The sequence below is a fragment of the Corvus kubaryi genome, unplaced genomic scaffold (genome assembly GCF_017639235.1).
Source record: "Corvus kubaryi isolate FWS band 111438036 unplaced genomic scaffold, C.kubaryi_AGA036_p1.0 split1-37374, whole genome shotgun sequence".
Taxonomy (NCBI): domain Eukaryota; kingdom Metazoa; phylum Chordata; class Aves; order Passeriformes; family Corvidae; genus Corvus; species Corvus kubaryi.
The window spans coordinates 461,144-488,313 of record NW_024582079.1 but is presented as its reverse complement, the minus strand read 5'-3'; the positions used below and the strand labels follow the sequence as shown (position 1 = coordinate 488,313).

Sequence of the window (27,170 nt, the reverse complement as noted above, 5' to 3'; positions counted from 1 at the left end):
AGGTCTCATCACTCCTGGGAGAGGTGGAAAATGGAGTTTATTTTCAGGCAGCACCTGTTTTAAAAAAACAAGCAGTTCTCATGTCAAGGTGGGGGGTATGTAATGGACAGAAGGCTTATGATTTTTGAGTGTGGTTGAAAATAGCTCGGGGAGGGAATCCCTTCCCTTCTGAGCCATCCCCCTGGAAAGGCTGTGGGAAGTCCGTGCTCCAGGGCTGTGGCAGAAGCAGCAGTTCAGGGTGTGCAGCAGCACAACGAGGCCGTGGTGTGTTGTGACGTGGTGACAGGCTGCCACCATACGATGTCATCCTGCCACTTGGAGGGCTTCTTGTCCATGGCAGGTGTTTGTGTCACGGAGGGCTTCTCCCGGCCTGCTGGAGCTGTGAGGAGCTGGCAGTAGGATTGGTGCCATAGCCAGTCATGACATGGTGCTGCAATCAAGTGACATCATGACTATCGCGACAGCCTGGTATCATGCGATGACATCACAACTCTCGTGACAGGCTGACGTCATAAGATGACATCACGATTATCGTGCCAGTCTGACGCCACGCGACGACACCACGACTGAGGGGCGGCGGCCGAACTGCCCCGTCACTGCGGGCCTTCAGAGCCCTCCCTTATATAGCAGCCAGCAGGTCCCGCCCCCAAGTCCGATTGGCTGAGCTCCCCGACGGGGGGCTGCGATTGGTCGGGGCGGCTGTCAGTCAGGGGCGGCGCCGTGCGGAGCACCGGGAGGCCATTGTGGCTGGGGCAGCGGGAGGCGGCGGCTGGGGCCGGTCCCGCCGCGTCCGACCCAGGTGAGGGGGTGGCCATGAGGGGCGTGCTGGGGCGGCGGGGCTGGAGCCGGGGCGGGACGAGCCCTGGGCCTGACGGAGTCCTCGGCTTGTCCCGCGGCGCCCGCCCGCCGTGGCGCGGGCAGAGCCGGGGCGCCCCGCGGGCCGCTGTCCGGGCCGGGCCGCGCCGGAGGGACGCGGGGGAGCGGCAAGGCCGGGCCCGTCCTCCTCTGGCCGAGCCCCCCGCCCTGCCCGTGCCGCAGTACCGGCCCTGGCGGGAGCCGCCTCTGCTCCTGCCGCTCCACTCTCGCTCCGTGCCGGCTCCGCCGGTGCCCGTGTGCGGCCGGCCCGCGCTCGGCGGTCCCCAGAGCCCCGTCCCGGGAGGGGAGCAGGACCGAGGGCTGCGGTTCCCGCTCGATGGGCCGCGTCGAGCCCGGGCTTTCTGGAGCCGAAGCGATTTCTCAGCAGAAGTTTTAGGAAAGATATGAGAAGAGTGTTTTTGCTCGGTTCTTACATAAACAGCGAAATGCACGTTTAAACTTTTTCTCTCTTTACCCCAACTTGCCCTGGCAGAGTGCTGAGATTCTTTCAGTGTTCGCGTGTGTGTGTAGCAGATAGTGGTGAAATCTTCGTTTGGTCAGTAGTAACGTGGGTTGCTTAAAGAAGAATGTCTGCTTTCCAAGAGTTTGCAGTTGCAAACTACCTCTAAACTGCTGTAATCCTTCGGCATTACTCAGCTGGTGCTTTGTTACACTTTAGTTTTAAAGGTTATGAGTAGAGGAGTGAGGTGTAACTCGCTGTGATTTTGTAGCTGGACTCTTACCTTTTGTTATATATTGCTGTAAAGATTAAAAATACCCCTTGACACTATTAGATGATAGTCCTTAAAAGAGCACACCTGAGGTTGAAGTGCTTTTGCAAGGGGGTGAACAAGGGAATAAGGGGAGATTTTCTGCACAGAATTCCCGTATGTTTTCATACACACATTTCCTACGTATGTGTGTATTCATTGCTAATATTGTCAGCAGTAGAATTTTAGCTTAAGGCTTAGAAATCAAGCTAAGTTTCGTGTTGTTCTTGTGTTTCATTGTCAGTAATAACATTTCTGTAACCAAAACAACTCTGGGAATGCGTTCCCAGTCTGTTTGTTTCATATGCTTTCGACTTGAAGATATCCAGAGGACAGATCTGGTTAATAAGAAGTTGCCATTTTAATAAATATATTTTAGGGAAGTGACTGTGTAATATAGGATATATTCTATAGTGCAGTTGCTTTCAGCTTTTAAAGATTTCTCACTGGAATTCTATATAAGCCTACTACTGGCAGGTTTGATGTGTTGGTTATTTTTCTAGTAGGAGAATAATGGATAAGGACTAAGAAACTTATTTGACAGATATACTTCCTCCTTGCACAGCAGGAAATCTGTTTTTATTTGGTGGCTCTTGCCCCCAGAATGGATTGTCTGAAGTCCTGTGAACAGATCATGGCACCTAATTTTATATTAATATGTATGTCTGAAGTAATATATGTCCTGATGCATCCAAGCAACTTGAAGCCCAAGTGAAAGTTGACTTGAGATGGAGAGGTGCTTTGCACAGAGAATGGCAAACATGTTGAAGTACATAAAGCTTGTGTGTTCTGAAGCCCAGTTCTCTCTGTGGGTCTTGTCTAAAATGCTTCCTGATTGCCTGGTGATTTTTAAAAGGTGGCTTTGTGCAGACAAGGGTTCTTAAAGGGAGGGGTTTTTCAGGATAATTTCATTTCCCCTATTTTTTTATCTCTGTTACAGAAAAGTGTACTGAAGAGATACAGCATAGTTTCTTGTGTAACTAACAAGTTGATATCCTGTAACTTGATACCCAGTTTATGCAAAACCTGTACTTTTTTGGTTTTGTCTCTAAGTCCTTGCAGAGGGAGGATCTTGACCTTTCAGCTGTGCCTTTCTTCCGATAATGAAAATTCAGTGAAAATACCATAGCTGCTCAGGAATGGTTCATCAAAAAATTTGGTACCTCAGAAAGCATAGCTTTGGAGTAATGAAAAGGGTTGGAAAGAAGAGTGGGATGTACTGGGGAAGTCTGGGAACTGCTCTTGAGGCATCACTTTGGTCTCACGTTAGTGTGAGCTGGCTGTGGAACTGCATCTGACTGCCTCTAATATGCCTATATTGTGTGGGAGATGTTGTTTTTTCCCTCCTTCTCCCTGCAACAGAGGCAGAAAGTTGGTAGCCTGCATTTTCCCTTTGCTGATTGTTTCTCCTCTAAAGCTTCTAAGAGGAAATGTCGAGTAAACTGACTGTCTAAATTGCTGCTGGAGATGACCCAGTTGAATGTCTGCCTCTTAAAATGCTGCATAGATTTGGAGAAACTAGAAAGTAAAAGGGACTCTAGACATTTCTTGACAATCTCTTAAGACTATTTCAGTTTGGTTTAAACTTAGTCTTTAATAGGATTGGGAGGTCTTCCACCTATTTTACTGCAGATTCCTTGAGTTTATCTGCTGACATAAAACATGGAAAAGGTGCTGCTCCCTCCTACGTGCACTGAGGAAGAGAGAAATCCGGATTCTAATTCTTGAAGCAACTAAAAGTTATTTCTGTGGCTTTGTGCCCTTCTAGGGTGGGTGTCTGGGTACTCTTGAGGCTTTCCTATTTTGCATTGGCTCACAGATACTTGGTGGGGCCAGTGAGGAGAGAGATGAGCTGTTCTTTCTGTAGCCGAAGCAGACAGCACAGGACCCAGCTGCTCTGGGGGAAGGGGCTGCTTGCATTTCCTGTTCTAAGGAACAAGTTTCAAGTGATCTGCCTGTGCAAATCACTCTGGGCTCTAATGGCACTGTCATAGTGAATGTAAAATGAAAAAGGGGAGAATTTGTTAGCAAATTCTTCAGTAATTACCGAGGTAATTTTCTTGTGAGGTTTGGAAGGGGGATGGACACCCAGGAAAACTGGTGGTCTGTGCTCTTGTTACTGTAGTACATCAGAGCTAAAGAGGTTTAGTCCATTACTGTGCTCTCTGATGTGATTACTTACCTCTAATTCATTCTTGACAGATGGATTTGACTTACCCTCTATTGTGGCAGGAAATAATATTGTGGCTCTTTTAAACTGTAGCACAAAACTCTAATTCTGTAGTACTGTAAGGACACTGATAGTGTCGGGTGTTGTGGTGTGTATAAAATGGGAAGGAGAATGTGTTGCCATAGGTCAGGGAAGGGTTACCTGGCAGAGGTGAGAAGGCAGAGCCCTCCTTGAAATTTCCTGCTGAACAATGCTGAAAGGGATGTTGGAGAAATTGCAGCAGCCACAGGGATTTAGGGGGCAGTTTTGTTTTTAACCAAGTCTTTTATTAAAACCCCGTTTCTTTCTGTCCATGGACTCCATGGATGTCTGCAGTCACTTTTATCTATGTACTCAGTGTTTGAATAACATAATTTTTGAATTTTTTTTCTGTAATACAGAAATTAGTACAGTCCTAGCACATAGTAGTAGTTCTAAGTTATGGAGTAACCTTCAAGGAGTAGAGAGTTGTATTTGGGTGGTTTTGTTTATACAGTTGTTTACTGAGATGCTTTTTGTTGAGGGATTGGAGTAGGAACATGCATTCCCTTAAAGTGTGAAAGCTGTAATTGCTGTCTGTCTGCAAGTACTTTTCATTAGCAATGGTAATGCACAAAACTGAAAGAATGTTTGTTTAATGGTGTGCTGTTGAAAAATTAATATGTATTAAAATATGTATACTATTTCCCATCTTGTCTGCCTGAAATTAGTGAGATATTGAACATTTGTTTTCTTTCTTTTTCTTTAAGATCTTGAAAACTTTGCCAGGTCCCTGAGAGACAAAACTACATGACGCTGCACCATGACTGAAAGTAAATGTGATAGTCAATTTTACAGTGTTCAAGTTGCAGATTCAACGTTCACTGTACTAAAACGTTACCAGCAATTGAAGCCCATAGGATCAGGGGCACAGGGCATTGTTTGGTGAGTAATAAATACTTTATTTAAATATGAAAAGCTATAAATATAAAGCAGAATTTGCATGCATTTCTGGTAGAGGTACCAGAACATAAAACACTGGTAATAAATTCTTATGTTACAGGGTTATAGACTAAATAAATTCTAAACCAATTTCTTGCTATAGTTCATGTGCAAACCTATTATTTTGTTTTGTTTTTAGGGAAAATTAATATTTGGATAACTGCATAGATTAGAATGGTCAACAGATTTCTTCATTTCTCATTAACCACTTTATTTCTGTTTCTAGTTCTCCCATTGCCCTTGTAGTTGTCATATTGCAGTGTAAGGTATGACAATGGTGAGAGATTCTGGGTTTTACTCGTTTCTTCATCATGGCCCCCTCTCTTCCCCCTCTTTTATTCCCAATCACTCCTGTCCATTTCTAGGAGCCATCAATGCAGTACCTTGCCATTAACTGGCAGGATGAGGCAAATCAGTGTCATTGTCACTCCATGGATTAACCAGAAAGGGATGCTGTGTGAGGGGTTGGGCTGGCCGGCTCTCCCTTGGTGTGTCGCCCCAGCTTTGTGTCCAGCCTCCACTGGCCCAGGACGTGGGAGTCCTTAGGCTGATCCTGAACCTTAGTCTCTTGTATGGCACCACACCTCTGGGCCAGCTAAAGGTAAACACTTTCAAATATTTTTTAGACTGCAGCAATCCATTCTGCACAGCTTAGTGCCAGCCCATATTTTGTTGGGCAAGACTTACTTGGTAACAGCAGAAATGTTTATTGATGTGGGTTTTCATTCCATAAACAGGGGAGCAAACAGATGTACTCAGGAACTCTGTGATATTAACTTAATCACAGCACATGGTGGGCTGTTCGTGCTTTGAATCCAGCCTGCAGTTTGTCTTCATCTATAAAATCTGCAGAATAAGTGTGATGACTCATGTACTGTGAACAACTTCTTGTACAGCACCTGCCCATGTCTTCTTGGCCTTTTCATAACCATAATAAGTTATATAAATAGGAAAAGAGTGCATTTTTGTTGGAGCATGTCTTTATTTTAGAATTTTTTAGATAGCCCTCTTGCCCTGCTGATAGATGATGAACAAGCAAAACGAGAACACCGTATTTCATTCTTCTTCAGTGGGCTGAGTGATGAGAGGGTCCTAGATCTTGGCCATTAGGATTTGGGTAAGATTTAGTATAGTACTGACATTTTCCAGGTATAAGTGTTCTCAGAGTTATGCTTGCTTTAGATGGCATGCAGGAATTCGGGGTGGTTGAAAGTATTTCTCCTTTCATTAGAAGCAGAGCATTTCTAAGCCAAATGACTTTGACTATGTCCCTGCTTCAAAATGAAATGCAGGTAGTGTTAAGGTCAATGTGTTGGGAAGAAGAAATTATTTGACATATTGACTTGTTTTGAAACTACTTGATTTATGGAACAACAGAGTGAAACATTGCATAAATTTTCATCTTCCTGTGAAATAACTCAAGTTGAACAAGGTGCAACATCTTAATTTCTCATAAAATCTTTACTCAAGGGAAAGATACAAAAAATTAGGAAGTAAAATGTAGAAAACTCAGTGTAAGATGGGTGCTGTCCTGCTATGTTTGGCTGAAAAAATTGTCAAGTCATTAGTGTAACACACAGAAGTGATATTTTTTTAATCATCCCATGTTTAACATAAAAATTAGGAAAAGTGTTTCTGGAGTTTTGTGTCCGGATTTTATTCCTTTTATGAGAAATTTTTAATACCGCCTGTGTCACTTTAGCTAGGAGAGGTCTAAATTTGTGCTTTTTTCCCCATTATTTTAATGGGAAACTCCATTGGTATTACTCCATGTAGTTTTATCTTTGATATTAAAATGTAGGAAAAAAAGTAGTTTTAAAAATATATGCTTGGGAAAAAAAGTAAATGAGAGCTTGAGGAAGATGAAAAAGTAACTCAGTTGTTATTTAGAGGATATTCCTAGCTCACACTGCAAACAGGCTAGGAGAGAAACTGGATATACCTTTTGTATTTTATGTACAAAGCACACATATTTAACTTACTGCACTTCTTTGTTCCTAAATATTAATACATCTGAAGTCTGGTAATCTGTTTTGAACTGAATCAAAATAACTTTTGTCTTTAACTTCCTGGCATCTTTTTTTTTCCTTTCTTGTCCTTGATTTCCTAAATTTTCTAGTCAATCTCCAAAATAAGAGGTTCAGGTGGAGTTCTTCGTATGTGCTTAGACTGAGGCTTGATACGTCTGATTTGTTAGATCACAGAGGAGCACTTCCCCTAAAATTATTCCTCTATCCACTGCTGCCCTGTGATTTACAGCTAATTCATACAGACCCTGTTGGTTACTGATTTAATACTAATTCACAGGTATAGTCATTAACATATGGAAGTCATTAAACATTAAAGGCATTGACATATAAAAATTAATTTACATGTAACATCTTTTGGATGAATATTGAAATATCAGTGCTTTCATGTTTGGGAGGAAAATAATTTCTCCAACTGTCTGGCCAGTTGCTTTCCTCCCACTTTGTGTTTCCTTTTGCACAGGCATAAAGGCTTTAAATCAGAGATTGGTCGTGGCATTCAGTAATGACTTGTGCATTTCACAGAACTAAGCTGAAATAAATGCTAGCAAGTCTTTAGGGTAAGTGGCACGTTGGTTCAAATTTGGAGGCATGTCCCAAGAAAACACAGCATCTCCTGGGTGAGCCCTGCTTTGTGGTGGTTTTGCTTTTTTCCAGGAGGGAAAGCAGCGACTTTATGCTGGGAAACTTGATATAATTTGAGTATTGTTGTTCTCAGAGGGAAGCTGTACCTTTTGTTATAGTAATGTAGTGTGATGGTCCTTTTAAGTCTGGTGTCACATATCTCGATGAGATAGGAAAGGAGCTCGCAAAGAGCTTAAATGTGCATGGAAAAAATGTGAATGAGAATTCTTTCCTACCCTATGAAAGTAACATTAAATGGAGATAGGGTAATGTGGGAATCCTTATTTCAAACTGAAACTGTTTTAAGACTCGATCTCCCGAGTAGCATGTGCTAGGAATTCACATATATTTTGCCAAATAGTCTGTGTAACTAATGAAGAATATTCCCACTTTAGTCTTGTTTTGTTTGTACAGATACTTTAGCTTTAGATTCTTATAGCTATTAAAGCAAGTGTAAACTTTGACCTCAAACTGCAGAGGGAAGGAACAAACACAACTGAAAAACAGGGTAAATTTAATGGTCATGGTCACTTCTAAACTCTTGTATTCCTCCCTTCAGTCTGAGTTTTCCATAGTTCTCAATTCAGTGCATTTTTTTCCACCCAGAAGCAGATGATGAGTGTAATTTTCTGCTAGGCACTACAGTTTTTTATCATTGCAAACTATCCATGTACAGGAGAATATTGATCCCTGCAGAGGGGATTGTGGAGACATTGTTGTCATTCTCCTTTAGCAAAGAGAAATTTCCACTGCAAATACTAAATGATTGTCAGTCAGCAAAAGTGTCCAAAAAGTATTCCAAATATACAGACTAGGCAGCTGGAATGCTTCTTGATTTCAAATAAGCCTAAAATATTTTTAGATCTTGCAATTTTGAGTGTGAGTCTTGAGTCAGCAGTTTGAGTCTAAAGACAGAAAGGAGATCAGGAAGACCTCTGATGAATGTCAGTGGCTTCTGTTTGACTTATTTGTATTTATTAAAGGATGTGTAGTTTTTAAAGGATGTTTCTTTTCTGAATTAAAATTAGATGTTGTACCAACAGGTTAGTGGATATACTTTGTCTTAAATCTTGGTTTCTTTTCCTTCCTCACTTCTGCCTCCCTTTTGCACCTCCCCCTCCCCCCCAACAGACTTCAACTTTTTGTCTTTGAACACTTCTAGTGCTGCATTTGATACAGTGCTTGGAATCAATGTTGCTGTGAAGAAGCTGAGTCGTCCTTTTCAGAACCAAACCCACGCGAAAAGGGCCTACAGAGAGCTCGTTCTTTTAAAGTGCGTCAATCACAAAAATGTGAGTTGGGCTTTGTGTTTCTCATTACTGTGTGTTATCAAAAAAGCTTAGGATTTGCTCTCTCACTTGCTGTTAGTAACCAAAGGAATGGAAATAGTGACTGGAAAGATTTGCTGGGGGCAATGCAGCTCTCCCCAATGCATGGCTCAGTTTTTGGGTGAGCTGCTTGGGGTATGAAGTGCCAAGGGGAGGAGGTTTTTGCTGTGTTGTTGGTACAGGGCTGCCATCAGTGTCAGCTTTAGAGACCAGGCCTTGGTCTCTTGTATTTGCCCTTTTTAAGTCATCTGCAGCAAAGCCTGTTTGGCACTGGGATGGTTTGTGGCTTTGACCATTGTAACTTCCCTGTATTTAAATCTTCTGAGCTTAGGCAAGATTTTTATTAAATACAGTGTTTAACTGGTGGGGTTTTTGGGGGTGCAGCACTGTCTAAAAAAGTGAAAGGCTATGGACAATACTTGCGAATTTTGAAATCCTTGAACCCCCTAAAGTGAGTCTTGATGTCAATACTTCAATGTTCAAATACAAGAATGTAGGGTTTATGTGACTGCTGTGTTCTGGTACTAATATGAACTAAAACATTGCTGGTCATTGAAGTTGTGCAGTCAAGTGTCAAACTTCCTGCAGTCAATTAGCCTTTCAGGGTTGCTTTTTAAGTAAGCTTTTGGTGAGGCCCAGATGTAGCAGAATAAAAGCAAGGTGGTTATTAAAGATGGCAGTACAGTAATTTTAGCAATTCTGGAAATAGTACATCATAATCTAAGTTTAATGGGATGGCATGGGGCACCTCTGTGCACGTGGTGTTGGACAGCCTTGGTTAAAATTCCTTGCACAGCATGTGATTTAAAAGAAGAGATTATTATTTATGGGGGGGGAAACAGGATATATTTCAGGTACTAGGGAGGGAGATAGAAGTCATATAACTTTAAAAAAGAAAAGAAGTGATTTTGTCCTATCTTGGTTGCTTTGGCACACATGCTGCAGTTTGGAACTATTTCTGAATTGGCAGTTTTTCAGCATATGTGAATTAAGTGCAGCCAAGTAACATTCAAATTGTGTATATAGTAACAGTGTGCACTTCATTTTGCATAGTAACTTCTGCAGTAGTGGAGTTTTATGTGAATTAAAGCAGATGTTTCTTCTAATGTTTGTTTTTATTTTATAGATTATTAGTTTATTAAATGTATTTACACCACAGAAGTCACTAGAAGAATTTCAGGATGTGTAAGTACTAGATTTTTTTCATTTTCTCTGACAAATACTGGCCTAAGCCCTAGAGATGGATTTCCAGTATCCTACAGACTTCACGCTTTGAAAGTCAAGAGTAGCTAAAAGCTGAAGTGGGAAATAAAAAAGGGATATTTACCTTTTATTCATCAGCCTGCCATACTTTGCTTGCACATGCATCTGGTTTCTGTGCCTTGTCCTTCAGCTGCATGCATCACCTCAGGATAATAACTTGGTCTGGATAACGTGAGAGCAATTTTTTACTGTACCAGTCACATCAGCACAACAGTATTTTGGCCTCGATTCAGAACTGAATACATTTCTTTTTTATTCAAGCATTATCAGTTGGTCTAGAAAGGATTCATGGCCATTTGATTGGTGGGGTATCTAGGTTCCAGTGAATGTGCTGTTGTGAATAGGCTGCTTGGGTAAATGAGGGAGTGTTGTGTCTGAAGCGGGTAAGTAGATGACAACTGAAAATTATTTTATGATTCTTAGTTTTCACTGTGATTATCCTAGTTTTCTTATTTTTTAGAGTAAAATGCAGTGAAAGAGCATTTATGTTGCAATATCTGCAATCTCTGCATCATCTTCACTCAGTCTTAGTTTTTCATGATGCATAAAGATAGAATTATTCTCTGTATTACTGTTTATAAAACTAGTGGAATTTTAGTATTTTGTGACGGAATATTGAACACTTAATTTTTAATAGTATAACATTCTGTATAGCTAATTTTACTTTGTAACTGTGGTCATGTGTGGGTTTTTTTATCATTGGCTTTTTGACATTTAGGTTAGCAAAGTAGTTGAATTTTTTTAAATACCTCTTATGCTAAGCTTAAACCTCATATGAAAAATAAGACTTGAGTTTTCTCAATGCTTTCTTTTTTGTGCTTTAGATATTTGGTTATGGAGCTGATGGATGCAAATTTGTGCCAGGTTATTCATATGGAATTGGATCATGAAAGAATGTCTTATCTTCTTTACCAAATGCTCTGTGGTATCAAGCATCTCCACTCAGCTGGTATCATCCACAGAGTAGGTAGTAGTAGATCATTAACAATACTCTTTGTGAACACAGTTTTTATGAAAAAGGGAGGAAGGGAGGGGGTTGTATAAATATGCACGTACACCAGAGCAGGAAAATGCAGTCGTTAGTAAAGGGAATTTTTGGCTTATCCTGATTGTGGAGGGGGGTGTGTGGGTATTATTATTAATCCTTCCTTAACTGAAGTAATTTCTTGTTAGGATTTGAAACCCAGCAACATAGTAGTAAAATCAGATTGCACGCTAAAAATCCTTGATTTTGGACTGGCAAGAACAGCATGTACTAACTTCATGATGACTCCATATGTAGTAACACGGTATTACAGAGCACCGGAGGTTATCCTGGGAATGGGATATAAAGAGAATGGTAAGCTGATGGAGTAATGCTTTAAATTATCTGTCTAAAGTATGTCTCTCTTGGAACATAACTACTTTAAAAAGAGGAGGGAGGGCTGATTTCCCCCATCAAGTTTGTTGTTATTCTAATCATGGTTTTGGAAATCAAAATTATTACAGCACAATTTTTTGTTGAGAGTATAATAGTTTTCTGTGTGCCTTTCTCCATGTAACATTTACTGCTCCCTCTGCCCTGCTGTAGTTATATCTTGTCATATATTCATCTATTATCTTTTTGCCATGTTTTTTATTCTAAGAAAACTGTTTAGACACTGATGCTGGCTGATACTAAAAAACAATAAACCAGAATATCAATATATAAATAATAAACCCTTTAATCAACGTAATTTTATTCTGAAACATCTTCTTTTGACAATGTGTCCCCTTTTACCTCTCTATTAAAATATGCTGCAGATCCCTACCATAAACCATGCCTTATATTCTCTTAAGTCTGCATAGTGCTCAAAGGGACTGGGTGTTATATTATTAAAACCAACACAGCTGTAATCTGTTGAACATTCAGCCAACGGAATTGCTGCCAAGGAAATTGTCTTTGCATTATTGGGGGTTTGCTTGCTGATTTTTCCTAGCACTGGACTTGTATGCTCTTTGCTTTATCACTAGAGCTTGTGGATGCCATGGTTTTGTATACCTGTAGTTTTGGCTGTCTAAAACAAGGGACTTGTGGGACCTTGCTGGGCCCTTGATAATGATAAAAACACTTTATTTAGTGCAGAAGTCAGCTTGTACAGCACATACTGATGTGGATCAGAACTTCAGCAGAGATTGTTCTGGTTGGGACAAAAATAAATTATCTGCAGGACTGTGGGAATACAGTGTGAGTTTTCAAATAAATAATTGTGGTATTTAAAAGAAAATGTCTTTAATCTTTTGTCCTTGTTGCACCTAACATATGATAGTGGATATCTGGTCTGTTGGGTGCATTATGGCAGAAATGGTCCTCCATAAAGTCCTGTTCCCAGGAAGAGATTGTATCCTTCTTCATGGTCATTTCACAAGTGTAAACACTGACTATGTTTTACAACATGCTAGTAACAAAATTCAGAATAGTCAATTGGTGTTGATATGATTGAAAATTCATGTGAGCAGTTTGGTTTTCCACATTGTTGTGTTTTACTGTAGATGCAGATGGTTTTGTTTGTTTTCCTCACATTTGTTCATGATACTTCATAATTTGATCATTTCACTTTTATTTTCAGTTGATATCTGGTCAGTTGGGTGCATCATGGGAGAATTGGTGAAAGGTTGTGTGATATTCCAAGGCACTGATCGTATCCTTCCCTAGTCATCCTTGAATCCCATTCCACTTCCAACAGAAACACAGTTACTTAGATCTGTATAAAAGTATAAACAATGTTTTCAAGAATATGTTTTACTAGATCCACTGTGCTCTTTGAAATTAGTGTCATTAACCAAATTGTTGAGCTTTCCATTTTATTTTCTTAGTAGACTACATTTGATGTAATTTATAGTAGTTGAATCCAATGTGTTATGAGCTTCAGCTTTTGTAGTTTAAAAGACAGATCCTGCTAGGTTTGAAATACAGAAAATATACTTAACTGCTTTTTTACTCTTGTTCTTTGTAGATAAGTGTTTTAAGCAAAAGCCTACAAAGTTACTTCTTAACTATGCATGGATTTTGCTTATTATTTATTTTAACAGTAGACTAATTTTTATTGCACAATTTTTTGAGTTTCAATCAGATTTTTTTCTTGTTTATAGCGCTTGCTGGGCAAAGGTGACCTGATGGCAAGCACACTGCATGAGATCTTTTTTTATTATTATTATTTAACATAAAAAGAAAACCTTTCTGTAGGTTCTTTTTTTTCCCCCATTTTATGAAAATTTGATTTTGTATTTACTTTTTCTATAAGATTGTTATTCTTCCATTTCTCCCTCCAATATTTTTGACCAAGATTTCATAGAATCATAATCTGAGAATAGTTTGGATTGGAAGGGGCCTGAAAAACCATCTAGTTCCAACTGCCCTGCCAAGGGCAGTGACAACTTCAACTAGACCAGGTTGCTTCAAACCCCGTGCAGCCTGGCCTTGAACACTTCCAGGGATGGGGCAACCACAGCTTCTCTGGGGAGCCTGTCTTCATAATTGTACTCCAAGTTTTTTAAGTCAATATAATATTTTTGCTCATTAGCAAGGAGCAACCACCACTAAAACATCAGGTGCCTGTTCACAGATACCTGTGTATCTTATAGAGGAGGACTTCCAATTTTAATGCTAAATTTCATGACAATGATCTTCAACAGTTGATCATGCATTATTTAGTAGTAAAATGACTAAATGTTAAATAAGTCTCTTTTTTTTTCTACCTTTCTTCCTTTCTATACTTATTATTTTACCTTTTGAAGCCTTCAGACCAACCTAACACAATTCTTCATGGATGTTATGTGTCTTTCACCTGCATGTTGTTAGCATGGGCTATTTTGATTTATTCATGAATAAATGAAGGAAATTTTGTTCATACTTGTTGAATATGCAAGTTACGGTTTGTGATTATCTCAGGGTCACTGAAGTTCCACCAGTCTATGTTTCAAGGAGTCTCCTCCTCTGATAGGGCAGTGCTTAGCTGTGCTTACAGGGATTTTTGTTTCTTGTGAGAGTTTCAGTTCTCTTTAATGTGAGATATTGAAAACTCTTTGTGTTGTTGAGGCTTTTCCTGAGTGATCACTGCGTTGGTCAGGTTGTCACCTTCAGCCGCAGGATTGTCTTGGCAGGGTGGTTTATGGGCAGTGCTGCTGTGCATGGCCATGAAGCTTTCCATTTGTTGATTGTGTTTGGGGTTTCTTTTGTTCGGTTGCTTTCTTTAAGTTAAATTTTAAAATGTCTTAGTATTTGGGCATTTAGAGGAGGGAGCTCAGTTCAGCCCATTGCCCAGTGCTTGCCCTTGACTATCTTCCGGAAAACCTACTCTTAGATTCAGCAATTTGTATTTTCCCAGATGGTGGATGGGAGTTTCTGGAATACTTGCAGCAGTGCTCTGGCTGGAATGAAGTGCTCTGCGTTGCCAGGGTGATGGGTACACAGAACCTGCTCCTGACTGTGCTGGGTAGGCCTGAGTTACTACCAGTTGCTGTTGCAGTGGAAGCGAGAAATGGAGAAAAACCAGGGAATGTAGATACTTAAGGTGAAATAATGGAAAAGCCTGGCAGCAGTGGAGTGTTTTTGATGTTCTGTCTGCCCGTATGGAGAAGGAAACTGATTGCCTGACCAATGCAAAAAGCATGAGGGGTATTTGTGCTTTCTTGGGAAAAGTCATGCTTTGTTGTGATTGTAATAAGGACTCTGTTTTCAACTTCTCTTCTTCCAGAGTCCCAAAAGGCACATAGACTTGGAATGGATTAAATGCCTGATTCCTTCTGACCCCAAAGTCTCTAGAATGGGGAGAGTGGCTTTGTCTGAAGGCTGCGAGGTCATTCACAGAGAGCTTACTCTGCCTGCTTTATACTGAAATCCCACTTGGGTTTCTGATAAGAAGCTTATTTTAAGTCCATCCTATGTTGAGAATTTTTTTTTCAACTTTTACCATCTGTAAAGCACTTTGAAACTGAGATACTGGTTTTTGCCCATTTTTACCTCTAAAGTGGGACAGGTCATTAAGTTTTCTGCCCTCCCTGTAGTCTTCTGAGACCTCAATAAACTGTTTATCTGACTAACCAGGCTGCTGTTACTCAAAGGAGAAGCATCTTGAATCTAGGTTGGTGGAGATCTCACAAAAATCAGTTTCTCAGCTAGGAACAAAATTTCCTGATGTATGTTAATTTTCTCTTTGTGTTTTGTTTTAGCATGACAGTTAACAATATTCACTTCTTAATTTTGATTTTGATATAGCTTTTCCATTGGAATGCATTCAATAAGCAAATAAAATTTTCAATCTTTGTATCAGAAGTCTAAAGTCTTAGCATGGAGCAGTGACTATACATACAATCCTAGTTATATTCTTGACACACTAACTGGAATAGAAGCACCTCAGTGTTTTTAAAATACATCTTAATTCAAAGTATAGCATATTTGTTGTTTAGTTGCATAATCTGTCTATGAGAATGGATAGGTTGAAGTGCTAGATTGTGAATTTAGCTATTAATGTTTACAAGGTCAGTGGATAGGCTCTGCTGGAATTGCACATTTTTATCAGGAAAAACTGGAAAGTGTCGATCTGAGTAGACTTAAATATCAGGAATATTAATGCAGTGTCTTCTCACTGTGATAAATGAGCTTTGTTTCCCCAGCTAGGCTGGTTCAGAGCAGGCTCTGGTATCTCTGTAATGAGTGTCACCATGTCTGGGGAAAATGCCTTCACTTGAGAGAGGGAGAAGGGACAGTTCTGAAGAAACATGAGGCACAATTTCAACCTGTGGCTTGTAAATACTGTTCTTATAAAATATTTAAATTTTGAATTCAAGAACAGAGTTATCTGGGAGTATTACCACGGTTGATACACTTAAACAAAAGAACCTGGTACAGAACCTTCTGGAATATGGATTTCCTGTTCAGAACTCTTCTGCACCTTTTCTGAAGTTGAAAAAGGAAAAGAAATCAACCCCACCCAAACACCAACCAAAAAAAGCCCCCAACCATCCAACTACACCCCTGCAAAACGCTCCAACCCAAAACTTGATTTCCTTAGGAGACAGGTACAAAATTCCTTACTTTGGATGGGATGCATTTGTGCTTTAGGGTTTTTTGTGTGTTTTTCTCTACCTTCAAGAATTTTTAGTGTTCCTGATGTTATATTGCACTTCAGAAGATTCCACAGCAGCCTTTCTTTTCTGACCTTAGAGTTGTTTTGCTATGGATACAACTGCCAAATAAAGCTTCTTTTGGACTCCAGAGAAGTATTATAATTAGAAAAAGATACTTAAGCATAATGCATTGTGCAGCACTTCCAGCCTGTCCTTCAGATTACAAAATCTGAGTCTTATTTTTGTGTCAGTGTAGCTTTTTGCATGGCAGCTCAGAATACTGCTGATGCTACCATGAAGTTCATCTTTGTGTCCTCTGTTCAAGTTTCCATTAGCTTCTCAGATTTTGTAAGTGGTATTTTTGTAGAGTGCAGACTTCAAATTGTTCAGCTGATTTTCCTAAAGATATGGTGCAGATATTGATCAATGGAATAAAGTTATTGAACAATTAGGAACACCATCAGCAGACTTCATGAAGAAACTGCAGCCTACAGTGAGGAATTATGTAGAAAACAGACCAAAATATCCTGGTATTAAGTTTGAAGAGCTCTTCCCAGACTGGATATTTCCATCAGAATCTGATCGTGACAAGTTAAAAAGTAAGGCGAGTTTTTTCTCTCCTTTTTTCTATGATGTTAATTTAAAATGTCTGTAGCACACTTCATTTAAAAACCTAATAAAAGTATTTATTGTAGTAGATGTCAACATTAAAAACTGCATATCTTCTGTTTCTTTCATTTATGACAAATTCTGGAATCTTAGTAGTAGTTACTAAATATGTACTATTTCCCTGTCCCCGGGATTCTGTTTAATTCTGTTAATTTTAATCCATTGAATAATGTCTGTCATTTAATGTTCTCCAAAAGTAATACTTGTTATTGAGATTATTGCTGATCATCTTTTTCTAGTGCATACAGCTCATGTGGGCTATGCTTTATCTTTAGATAATTACTGAGAAAGTAAACCCCCTCCCAACAATCCACCTTATTATATTCTGTAGAAAAGAAGTGAAATGTTGCAGTGCATGTCCTGTGTTCCAGTATTCATTTCCTGTGTCAGACATGAAACTCTACAGCTCTTTTACATGTGTGTTCTTTTCACCTTTACTTTCTAGCCAGCCAAGCTAGAGATTTATTGTCAAAAATGCTTGTAGTAGATCCAGACAAGAGAATTTCTGTAGATGAAGCCTTACGTCATCCTTATATTACTGTCTGGTATGATCCAGCTGAAGCAGAAGCTGTAAGTTTGCAACTAAAATAAATTTTTAAGATTCCAATTTAATAACTTTAAAAATACCTTTAGTTTTAGTCAAGAGCATGCTTTGAACTCATTCATTGGCTAGCAGGAGTCACACAGGAAGCCTTCAGATGAGCGTTAGGGGAAGAATCACCTGAAGAACAGCTGCTGGTGGGGAGCTGATGTAACTTTGAAAGTGGCTGTTAATATTTAATTTTAGTTACAGAAAGAGGTGCCTGTTTGGTGGCACTCCTGGGCTTTTTGAGACAGGGACTTGCTCTAAGGCCCTGTAAAGCATTACAATGAATTTAATTTTGGTTGATGCTTTTAAACAGCCTTTCAGGACTTAAAAGCAGGACTTAAAAGCAAATTCTGGAGTTCTAAAATGAATGTGTCTTTGAGGTATAGGGAATAAACTGCCAACAAGGAAGGTAAAAAACGCTAAAAAAGTTGTCATTTTTAGGTTTTTTAGTTAAGATTGGGTGTGTTAACCTGATGTAGTAGACACTATAGACTTCTCTTTTTTTGTAGCCTCCACCTCAAATCTATGATGCACAGTTGGAAGAAAGAGAACATGCAATTGAAGAATGGAAAGGTAAGAAGTGAGCATGACAAATTACATTTATTGTCATATCTTGTGTTATTAATGAGTGGCTGCAGCATATGCTGGATTGTGTAACAGACTGGAACCCACTATTCCAAATAAGCAGTACTGTCTGTGGCAACAGGAAAAGAAATCAGTAATGGAAACATGTTGTGTGGAGTGAATATTACATAGGTGTATGTATGTTCATATATATGTGTAGCATCCTGAAGTCTGTTCAACAAAATGCTGCAGTTTTCTATTTTCCCTTCCCATTGTAATCTGCATAGCTTTTTCCTTGATAGAGAGTTTTCTGAAAAAGAAACATGCCTCTTCTCAGTGTGCATTATTTAAGCCATATCTCTTGACAATATTTACTAGTTCATTTGTTCTAGAAATCTTAAATAGCAGAAGAGTTCTTTGGTGTGTTTTTTTTTCTTTAATCTCATTGCTTATTTATTGACCAAATAGATTAAACTGTTGACTTAAACAAAAGAGTAAACAGCAGTGTGGTACTAAAATCAATTCCACCTTACAGTTTTAGTCAAAACCATTAAATGGTGAGGCAGTTAAAATTTTAACATCTGCCATCACAAGACCAAGGGTAATAGACATCTTTTATGACTACTTTGAAAGCTGCTTGCTTTTGTAGAACAGCTTTATAAATTTCAGATATTGATTCTGGCTGATACATACATATATTATCCTTAGGGCATGCCTGCGCAGATAGGTAGGCTTCAAATCATCTTTGATTACTGCAAGGTGGAAAAGTAAAATGGATCAGCTAAATCTAATTGAATGCATTTGTAAACATTGTTACTCAGAATTGAGATCTTAATCTATTTAGATACTGTTATCTAAGTTACATTAAGATTCTGGGTATTTACACAAGCTTCTGTGATTTAAGTTACAACTCTGTATTTTTCTGGTTGTCGTTCAGGTATCCTAAGTTGTCCTTGATTAGTAAATGAGGGTTTTCATGCAATATTTTAACTGTTTACCTTCTTCAAAATATCCAGATTTTCCTCAATACATCCATGGAAATGGTTCTTCAAGAATAAATATTATGTATTATTTTGTTATCAAAGTAAAATTTCCACGGAGGTTTCCATAGAATCATATTTTGAATCCAAATCTGATTTTTAATTTTTTTTTTTTTACAGTTAATATTAGTGCATTGTAGGTATACATAAAATTTTGGGGTGGGATATTTGTTATTTTTAAGTGGACAGCTATCCTATTTATATAATATGTTGATTTTGGTACAGTCCTGATGTCTTTCTGTGATGCTTGATGAAATCTGTATAATTCTCTTATTGCTGTAGGGCTGGAAAGAGGGAAAATAAATACCTCTACTGTTCTACTTCCAGACTGACTCTTAACCATTTCCTTGTACCTTGATACAAATGTGAATTGTATGCAAATCCTCTGTGATTTTACAGTGCTTTTTCTGTCTCTTCTCTCTTTCCTCCCACCGTTCTCTCATAAGAATTAATATACAAAGAAGTTATGGATTGGGAAGAAAGGAGCAAGAATGGTGTGGTAAAAGATCAGCCCTCAGGTTAGTCATTGTTTCAGTAGTTCTGTGACTGTCACACATAGTGCTGGTCTATGAATGAAGAAATCCTGTTTAATAATGCAGGTAGGCAAAGTTTTTGTTGTTTGGGACTCTTGAGACGGATCTGCCTTTGGAACTCCATGTGCTCTGATTTTTAATTGTTACGAACTTGTAGAAAAACTTCATTAGTCTTGTGTGTGCGACACCCTGAGCTGCCTTCTCCCCAAAGGGCTCAGTCATCAAATGAAGTTACCAGCACCACGTTACTTCATCTGGTGCTCAGGTAACTTCTGTGCTGAATGCTGTTCTGTGGCTCAGCATGAACCCCTTTCCTGCAGGGTTAAACAGCCTTAGGGCTCCCTCAGGATACTGAACAGTGCAAAGTATTTGTGCCCATGATTGAATCCTTGTGTTTGCTGCTGTTCTCACGGCTCAGTAATCAGAATATTGTGCTGTCTTTTATTAACTCTATCTGTTAGATTTCTTGACACTCAAGTCACTATTCACACTATACATTGTTAGTTTTTTCTCCCTTTCCTCCACAGAGAGGGAGAGAAATAAAAATCTCTTAAAAGGTCACCTTGGCTTTTGAGTGCTGGGGCCCTTCGTGCTTGTTTTTCTCCTTTTTTATTAATTCCTTGATTTCCTATGGATTTCTGTGGGGAAAGTGCTGCTCACAGCCCAGAAGCGTAGTTATTTGTGACTGTAATATTGTCTTGCCTCAGATTTTATTATGTTTGGTTTTCTTAGCACAGATGCAGCAGTGAATAGCAACACCAGTCCTTCCCAGTCATCTTCTATCAATGACATTTCATCCATGTCAACAGAGCAAACATTGGCCTCAGACACAGACAGCAGCCTGGATGCCTTGACAGGACCCCTCGAAGGATGTCGATGATCAGCCATGACTGCAGACTTGACTTTGGAAAAGAACTCTTGTTTCCATTGGGCCTGAATTGCTTGTGAGTTAATGGAACCAAGTAGAAAAACTCCATGTTCTGCATGTTCTGCTGAAGTAATGCCTGTTGTTTTTTTTTACTCAGTTGTTATGAAATTGCCTGCTTAATGTTGTAGAATGAAAGCAAATCAATGTCTAAAGAACAAAAGAAAATTAAATTTAGACACTCTTATAGGCTTTTCTTTGTTTCAGCCTATTTCAGGTGAGCAGTTATAATAGACTTTTAGCCAATAACTCCTCTTGAGTGGGTTCATCAATCCCAGTCCAGCTGGCAGGCTTCTGTGACACAGTGGTTGTTTACATTTTAGTACAGTATTGCTCGTTGGTAGGCTTTCTGAATGTATAGTCCCTGTGAAGTTTGTTTTAATGTGTGGCTGTGGCAGTTTGCTTTATATAACAACTGGAATGTTGTGTGTAAGTGTGAGCTCACATGTGGAACACTCTCAGTACTATGTTTAAAGGGCAGTTTTTCTTCCACATAGCACGTTTTTTTTCTTTTTTCTTTTTATATCAAACCCTTTCTATCTTCACTTTTCAGCAATTCTCTCTTCTTGTAGAAGAGATAAATGTGAAGTTTAAAGCATAAAGCCATTACTTTGTATTTCACCTGAGTGTCTCTAACTTTTTCAGTCTTTTAAATGTGGATGGAAGATACAGTGGCTTAAATAAATCTTGAGGAAGGATGAGTGACTTTTCTGTGAAGCAGTGCCTGTTTGGAAGAGGACAGTGTGCTAAAATGTTCTGTATTTTCTAGCTTGCGATACTCATCCTTTAACAAACATAAACAGAAAAGGAAATTTTGTCTATGATGCTCTTCATTCACTGCAAACTGATAAAAGGAGAGGTGACTTGGAGAGACTTGCAGCCTCAAATAGCTGCATAAATATTTTCCATTTTTTTTAATGGGTCCATTCTATCCAGTGAGTAATTAAAGAAATAAAAGTACAGTAGTTCTGAGTCACTTGTAAATTAAGTATTTAGTTAACAGAGCTTAGCTCTATTCTCACCTTAGGAAACCCTCTGTACTGAGAAGAAAAATGTGTTTAATACGTATTTTCTAAACACAGTGTCAGACGAGGAGGAGGTTATTTGCTGCTTCCATACAGATTTATCAATACAGTTTTCAGAATCAGATAATACAAAATTGCCTGTTACATTGCACAATCTGTTGAATTAGAAAATGCATTTGCAGTAGAATAGGGCTTAAATTGCTTTATAACACACACTTGTGACTTTGTGCACGTTCACTTTGGAGTGCACAGGTGTGAAATTTTGCTAAAGGATCTCCTGTGTGCATGTGTGTGACTGAACTGTAGAACTGTAAGAGTAATAGACATGTACAAGGTGAGATAAAACACCACTTTCTTAAAGGCACTATATTTAGCTGTTGATCAGATACTCTTGTCTTGAATGTATAAATAGAACCTGTAACATATACTGGCCCAGCCAGCCACTGCATTACTGACATACTTCCCTTGTAAAACACAACTGTCCATTGTTCCAGACCTCATGTCTAGAAAAGCAGCACTTTCTCCTTATGCAAATACTGCTTTTATATTGATTTTTGCCCCTTTTTAATAGCTTAATTTGCTGTAGCAAAAATATCAAGATTTTAATGTCCCAGAAGATTGGGGGGAAAAAAAAAAAAGTAGTTAACTTTGGAATTATTCTGGCATCTCTGGTTTTTAAAATTCTGTTTAATTGAATTGCAAGATATTGAGGCTTGTGTTTTTTCTTATTGTTTGGTTATAAACCTATGGATAACTTACTCTGATCTTTGGATACTCACAGTATATGTGAAATATTTTTAGTGCATTCTCGTCACTGGAGAAACATTTAAAAATAACTATTTACCATATAGCAGAACAGTACAGTTTGCTGTTCATTTGCCTTTTTCAGTCCTTGTTATTTGTGTAAGTTAAAATAGCTGAAGACACCTTCTCACAGCAAACAATTAGTGATTCATTACCAAAGTCATCTGCTGGATTTCATTTTTCAGGACTTCTAAATTTTTCAGCTGAAGGTGCACTGTTCTATGTTCATTTTAACAGTTTCTGCTTTAGAAGACTTAAAGATTTATTTCTTTTTCCCCATGTGATTTGAATATTTGCAGAGTTGAGTTTTTCCTGTTGGACTTGGGCTGCTCAGCACAATGAAGGGTTGGACCAGATGACCTCCAGGTCTCTTGCAACCTAAATTATTCTGTGATTCAAATTGTCTTTTAATGTTTTTAACAAAACTGTCCTGTCTTCATTACTGGAACTGACCTTCTCCTAGTACATACACTTAGCGTGAATATATACTCATGGCACAAGACAAGAAACCCCAACCTTGAGATTAACTGAGTTTATTTGTAAATCTTGTAGGAAAAGCTGTCTCATACCTAGATTTTTTTTTTAATGTCTTCTTGCTATGGTATACATTGAAGCTTAATTACAGAATGCCTTCAGAGCATGCATGAAATGTCTGTGGGTATTGTGGATTTTGACTCCACTTTAATTCAAAACCAAATTGCAAGTGCACATGGATTTCCAGAGGACACATATGCAGACAATACACAAAAGCAGCCAGATGCATGCTGCAGTTCCCAGGTTATCCCAGAGTGTACATGCAGGCCTTCAGTGCACTGCATGCAGCTTCTCCCCATATCGCTGTTCCTGACTGCAGGGGAAATTCAGTGCCAGGTTTGTGGCATGGTTGTCAATGCCACAAGAACCTCCTCACTGATGGAAAACAAAATGCAATGTAACTTGACGGGTTTAAAAATAAGGAGAGTTTGGTGTGCAATATAATCACTTTTATTCCTAATACTAAAATTATGTATGTAAAGTGATGCAATTGACCATTGTTTTGCACTTTGGCATTTATAAATATTTATATGTATTTAAAGATTATGTGTGTGTATACATATATATTAAGGAAACAGCTCAGTTTTGTAAACGTGAATGTTACTTTCCTTTGAGAGACTTTGTATAGTGTTACCACTACTGCAGCATACATAGACAATTTATGAACTATGACTAAAATAAATGGTGGTCAACATAGATACAATCTGTAATCTTAACTGCTCACCTGAAAAAGAAAGGGATCTTTGGCTGTCAATAGATACTTTACCAGAAACTTTACTTAAACATCTGAACACTGAGTAGCTGAATGGCATTGCAGAAATGGAGTATGTTTTAAACAGTTAATTTTATCTGTGCTTATATAATTTCTCCTCAAAAAAGCCTTAGAAAAAGAAGCTTGGCATTTTGAAATCTGGGTAAGCAGCCTGTAAGTGTGCTTTGAGGAAATACTGTGATATGATAAGTGTAGGTCAAAATTAAGGCTTTGTCTGCATGGATCATAAAAACTAAACTAGTCTAAGGACTGGAAACTACAGTTTGCAAACAGCCTTTGAAGTTTTGTAATGTTTCCTGCAGGGGCTTGCATTTTCTTGTCAAAAAAATGAAAAACTCAACATTGACTAGAAATTAACTAGTTGGTTGGAGAGTTTCAAAAGCTGTTAGGAACCAGAGTGCTCTTGAGGTTTTGGTTTTTTTTACATCCAAACAGAGCATATATGTTTATTCCAAATTAATTAAAAGAAAAAAGCGATTCCATATGTTTAATTTTCCTTTCTTAAAGGAAGGACCTTAAGTGCTAAATCGCTTTCCTTAAAGTTACAATTTTATGAATGAAGTAGGATTTCTCTGTTCCAAATGTAGCTGACATAAGGAGTCTCCGAGGATGGGCTGGGTGAGCCTTGTGTTGTCACAAGGGCCTCCCTCCACTTGGGAGTGAGCTCGGAGGTCACAGCTCCAGGTGCAGACAAACCTTTGTGGTTGTTGGGGAGCGCGGGTTCAGCCTTGCAGCAGCAGAGGGTGTTTGGGTAAATGCTGAGCTGCCTTTGTCTGCATATTCTACATGTGTTGTATGGATTCTATCAGGGCTTGATGCTAAACGTAGTGAGACCATATACTGGGAACCAGATTCTTTCCTGGGATGTGTGTTGTGTAATTCCTGCTCAAAACTGGTTTTGATCCAGGGACACCTGCACCCAGATGCAGAATTTGGACTTGAGTTCTATAATGAATCTAGTGATTTCTTTGCTTTTCCAGAGTGTCTTGAGTTATTTTTTTTAACATGTTGAAATATGACAAAAAAAGTGTATTCTGGCTCATTATTTTACATATTTTAGATTGTCTTTTACATGAGTAATGTTTTAAAAGCTTCTTACACAAGTTGTCAAATCAGTTTTGGTTTTTGCCCACTCTGCATGCTAAAATAATGTCTGGAGCTAAAATAATGTTTGAAGTAAACCATCTTTTCTCATATTAGCTTTGGAGGAAAGTGGAGAGATAACCATTGTTTCTGTTTGTGTTTTATAAAATGATTATTTTTGTAGTTAAAATTTCAGTTGTTGGATTTCAGTCCCACAGTGTTGCTTTGTGGATATTATTTTTCTGGGTCCGCTATTTCAAACATGTGTATAACGTGTCCAGTATAAAATTAAACTAATAAAATGCACTCTTCTGCAATTTGTTATTGAAAAGATGGCAAATCATTTTGGTCCAAGAATTCAAAACAAAATAGAGAAAAATCCATTTAGCTATTTAAGTTTATTCCTTGATGCTGCTGCTTATTTTTTTAAAAGGTGCTTGCAGTTTTGCACAAAAGAAATCAACTTTATTAATTGCTGGGTTTAAGCACTTTAGGATTCTTCTAAATACAACCATATATGGTGTGAAAAGGAATGAAAACATGCTTAATGTGTTTAAATTTTAGTTGCAGTCTTTGCTATTCTGATAGAGTTGATCAGCATGTTTCTTTAAACCTGTTTTCAGAGATTTGAAATAAGAAACTTTTTGGGGGCTGAAATTTAACACATGGTAAGAGATCATTTGAGAAATACCTTCTGAGTGGGTCACTTGATTGGCAGTGTGACTACCTGGCCATCTATTTGATAAAGACACAGCAATGTCTGTTCCTGTAGCAAGGGCAGCTCACTGTGAGCACTAGGATTCCTTTTTTTAAACAAAGAAACTTTTCTTAACTCTTGGCTATGCATCATAAAGTAGTTGTATATGCTGTGGTGAGGCCAGGACATCTGCCTTGTGGGACTCCCTTGCAGCAGATGCTCTGTGACTCCCACAGGAAGACACTGTCCCTGCTCTGAAATGCTCCAACAAACCCCTGGTATTTGCTGGGGTGTCCTTGAGCAAGTCCCTGTGGTTTTTTTCCCCAGCTGAGCAGTAGCTCAGCACTCCACAGGCTCCTTAGGATAACAAAGCAGAGGAGGAGGGAGTCAGGTACGAAGAGCATTTGATGCTGGCTGCCTGAAGCAGAGATCATGTTTGTTGCTGATCACAGAGCTCTTCAGTACCCCTGAGCATGTGCTGTTGTCTTGTCTTCTAACTGGGAAAACCATTTTTGGAAACCCAAGTGTGTCACAAGCTTTTCTATGAATTCAGATGCTTAAATTGGTGCTAATTTTTTAAAAGAAAATGTAACAGATGGTTAGCAGTGTTATTTGTCTGTTTTTGATACCTATATTTTCTTAACTGGTGGCAAGCCAAACTTTATAAAATGACTAATGTGCATTTTCAGCTTCATTGGATTCCCAGATTTTCCTAAAGTAAAAAGTTTAAACTTTCATGGTAGCTACTGCTTCTTTGGAGCCATTGCCTTCAGGTGTTTTATACACTAATCAAATGAACACAAATAGAACAGACAGCAATACCTAATTATCCCTTTCTTTAAATCACAATGTGGTTCCCTAGGTGGTTTTAGCAGTTTAGTGTGATCAAGATGCCTAATTAAGAGCAAATCAGAGATAGCTGTGTGCAGTTAACTCAGTGCATTGAAGCCTTACCTGGTTGTTAAGATAATTTATAAAGATTATACAAATCTTAGTCTATTTTAAAGAGGGAATAACAAGCAGAAATAATTAACTGTTTTCATACAAATTAAAATGTAAATTCCAGAAAATATATTATTTAATGTATTACAGAACATGGGCTATTAAAGAGTGTAATAGGCTCATTGAGTGATTAGTTATGAAATCCAGTTTTATCCAATGACTCAAACCCCCTCCAAAATGTAGTTCTTTGAGAATTTCTTTTGAAATGCCTTCAAGTTTAACTCCCCTCACAATCCTTTGTTGGTTTGGTCCTCTTTCCCACCTTCTGTTTACTGAATGTCACCAAAAGTAGCATCAAGCCCTATCACTTCTTACAGTGTTCTGGTTTTATGGGCTTAATATCAGTTATAGTCTGGTATATAATTTCAGAAGAAAGATGTGCTTTGAAGTCTAACTATAGATACATGTGGCCTCTTCTGCCTACAGAATTAGGCTTTGATTGTCATATCTCATTCTCGATGCTTGTGCAATAGGAACATGTTCCTCTCAATGCAGTGGCTATTTTGTCTGATGCTGGACTTTGGTTTCAGGATGACTAGAAAGTTTTTTGGGGTTTGTTTGGGTTTTTTTTTTTATGGACAGCAGTCATGCTTCATTGGTTTTTTGGACTGATACTCTTTAGGAAACTAGAATTTCATAAGGAAAACTGTCAATAACTAGTCCTGTAGTTCTAGTTAAAGCCTTGTTCTGAAGCTTTTTGGTTGGTTTTTTTTTTCTTTCCAAAAACGTTATCGTAAAACAGTACTAAAGCCACTGTAAAATTGCAAATAAATATGTGTACATAAAAGA

The 27,170-nt window shown here is 38.6% G+C and overlaps 1 protein-coding gene across 4 annotated transcripts; it reads left to right on the top strand.

The window, feature by feature from the left end:
• Positions 1–693: 693 nt before the first annotated feature.
• On the top strand, positions 694–27,170 carry LOC121657766 (mitogen-activated protein kinase 9). 4 transcript variants are annotated; one of them, XM_042013835.1, is made up of 12 exons: positions 694–799; positions 4,584–4,758; positions 8,629–8,758; positions 9,921–9,979; positions 10,882–11,020; positions 11,231–11,396; positions 12,646–12,717; positions 16,561–16,743; positions 17,259–17,383; positions 17,912–17,975; positions 19,453–19,524; positions 20,277–27,170. In XM_042013835.1, the coding sequence occupies exons 2-12, from the start codon at positions 4,637–4,639 to the stop codon at positions 20,417–20,419; spliced, it is 1,275 nt and encodes a 424-aa protein (XP_041869769.1). In that variant the 5' UTR covers positions 694–799; positions 4,584–4,636; the 3' UTR covers positions 20,420–27,170. The 4 variants fall into 4 exon arrangements, with proteins under 4 accessions (XP_041869769.1, XP_041869771.1, XP_041869770.1 ...); XM_042013837.1 differs by having other exon boundaries at positions 20,272–27,170; XM_042013836.1 differs by lacking the exon at positions 12,646–12,717 and adding an exon at positions 12,346–12,417.

Coding starts and splice junctions, on each gene's coding strand:
- LOC121657766 (XM_042013835.1), top strand. CDS start 4,637: ATGACTGAAAGTAAATGTGATAGTCAATTTTACAGTGTTCAAGTTGCA. Junction 16,744..17,258: donor TGATCGTGACAAGTTAAAAA/GTAAGGCGAGTT, acceptor TTTACTTTCTAG/CCAGCCAAGCTAGAGATTTA. Junction 17,384..17,911: donor ATCCAGCTGAAGCAGAAGCT/GTAAGTTTGCAA, acceptor CTTTTTTTGTAG/CCTCCACCTCAAATCTATGA.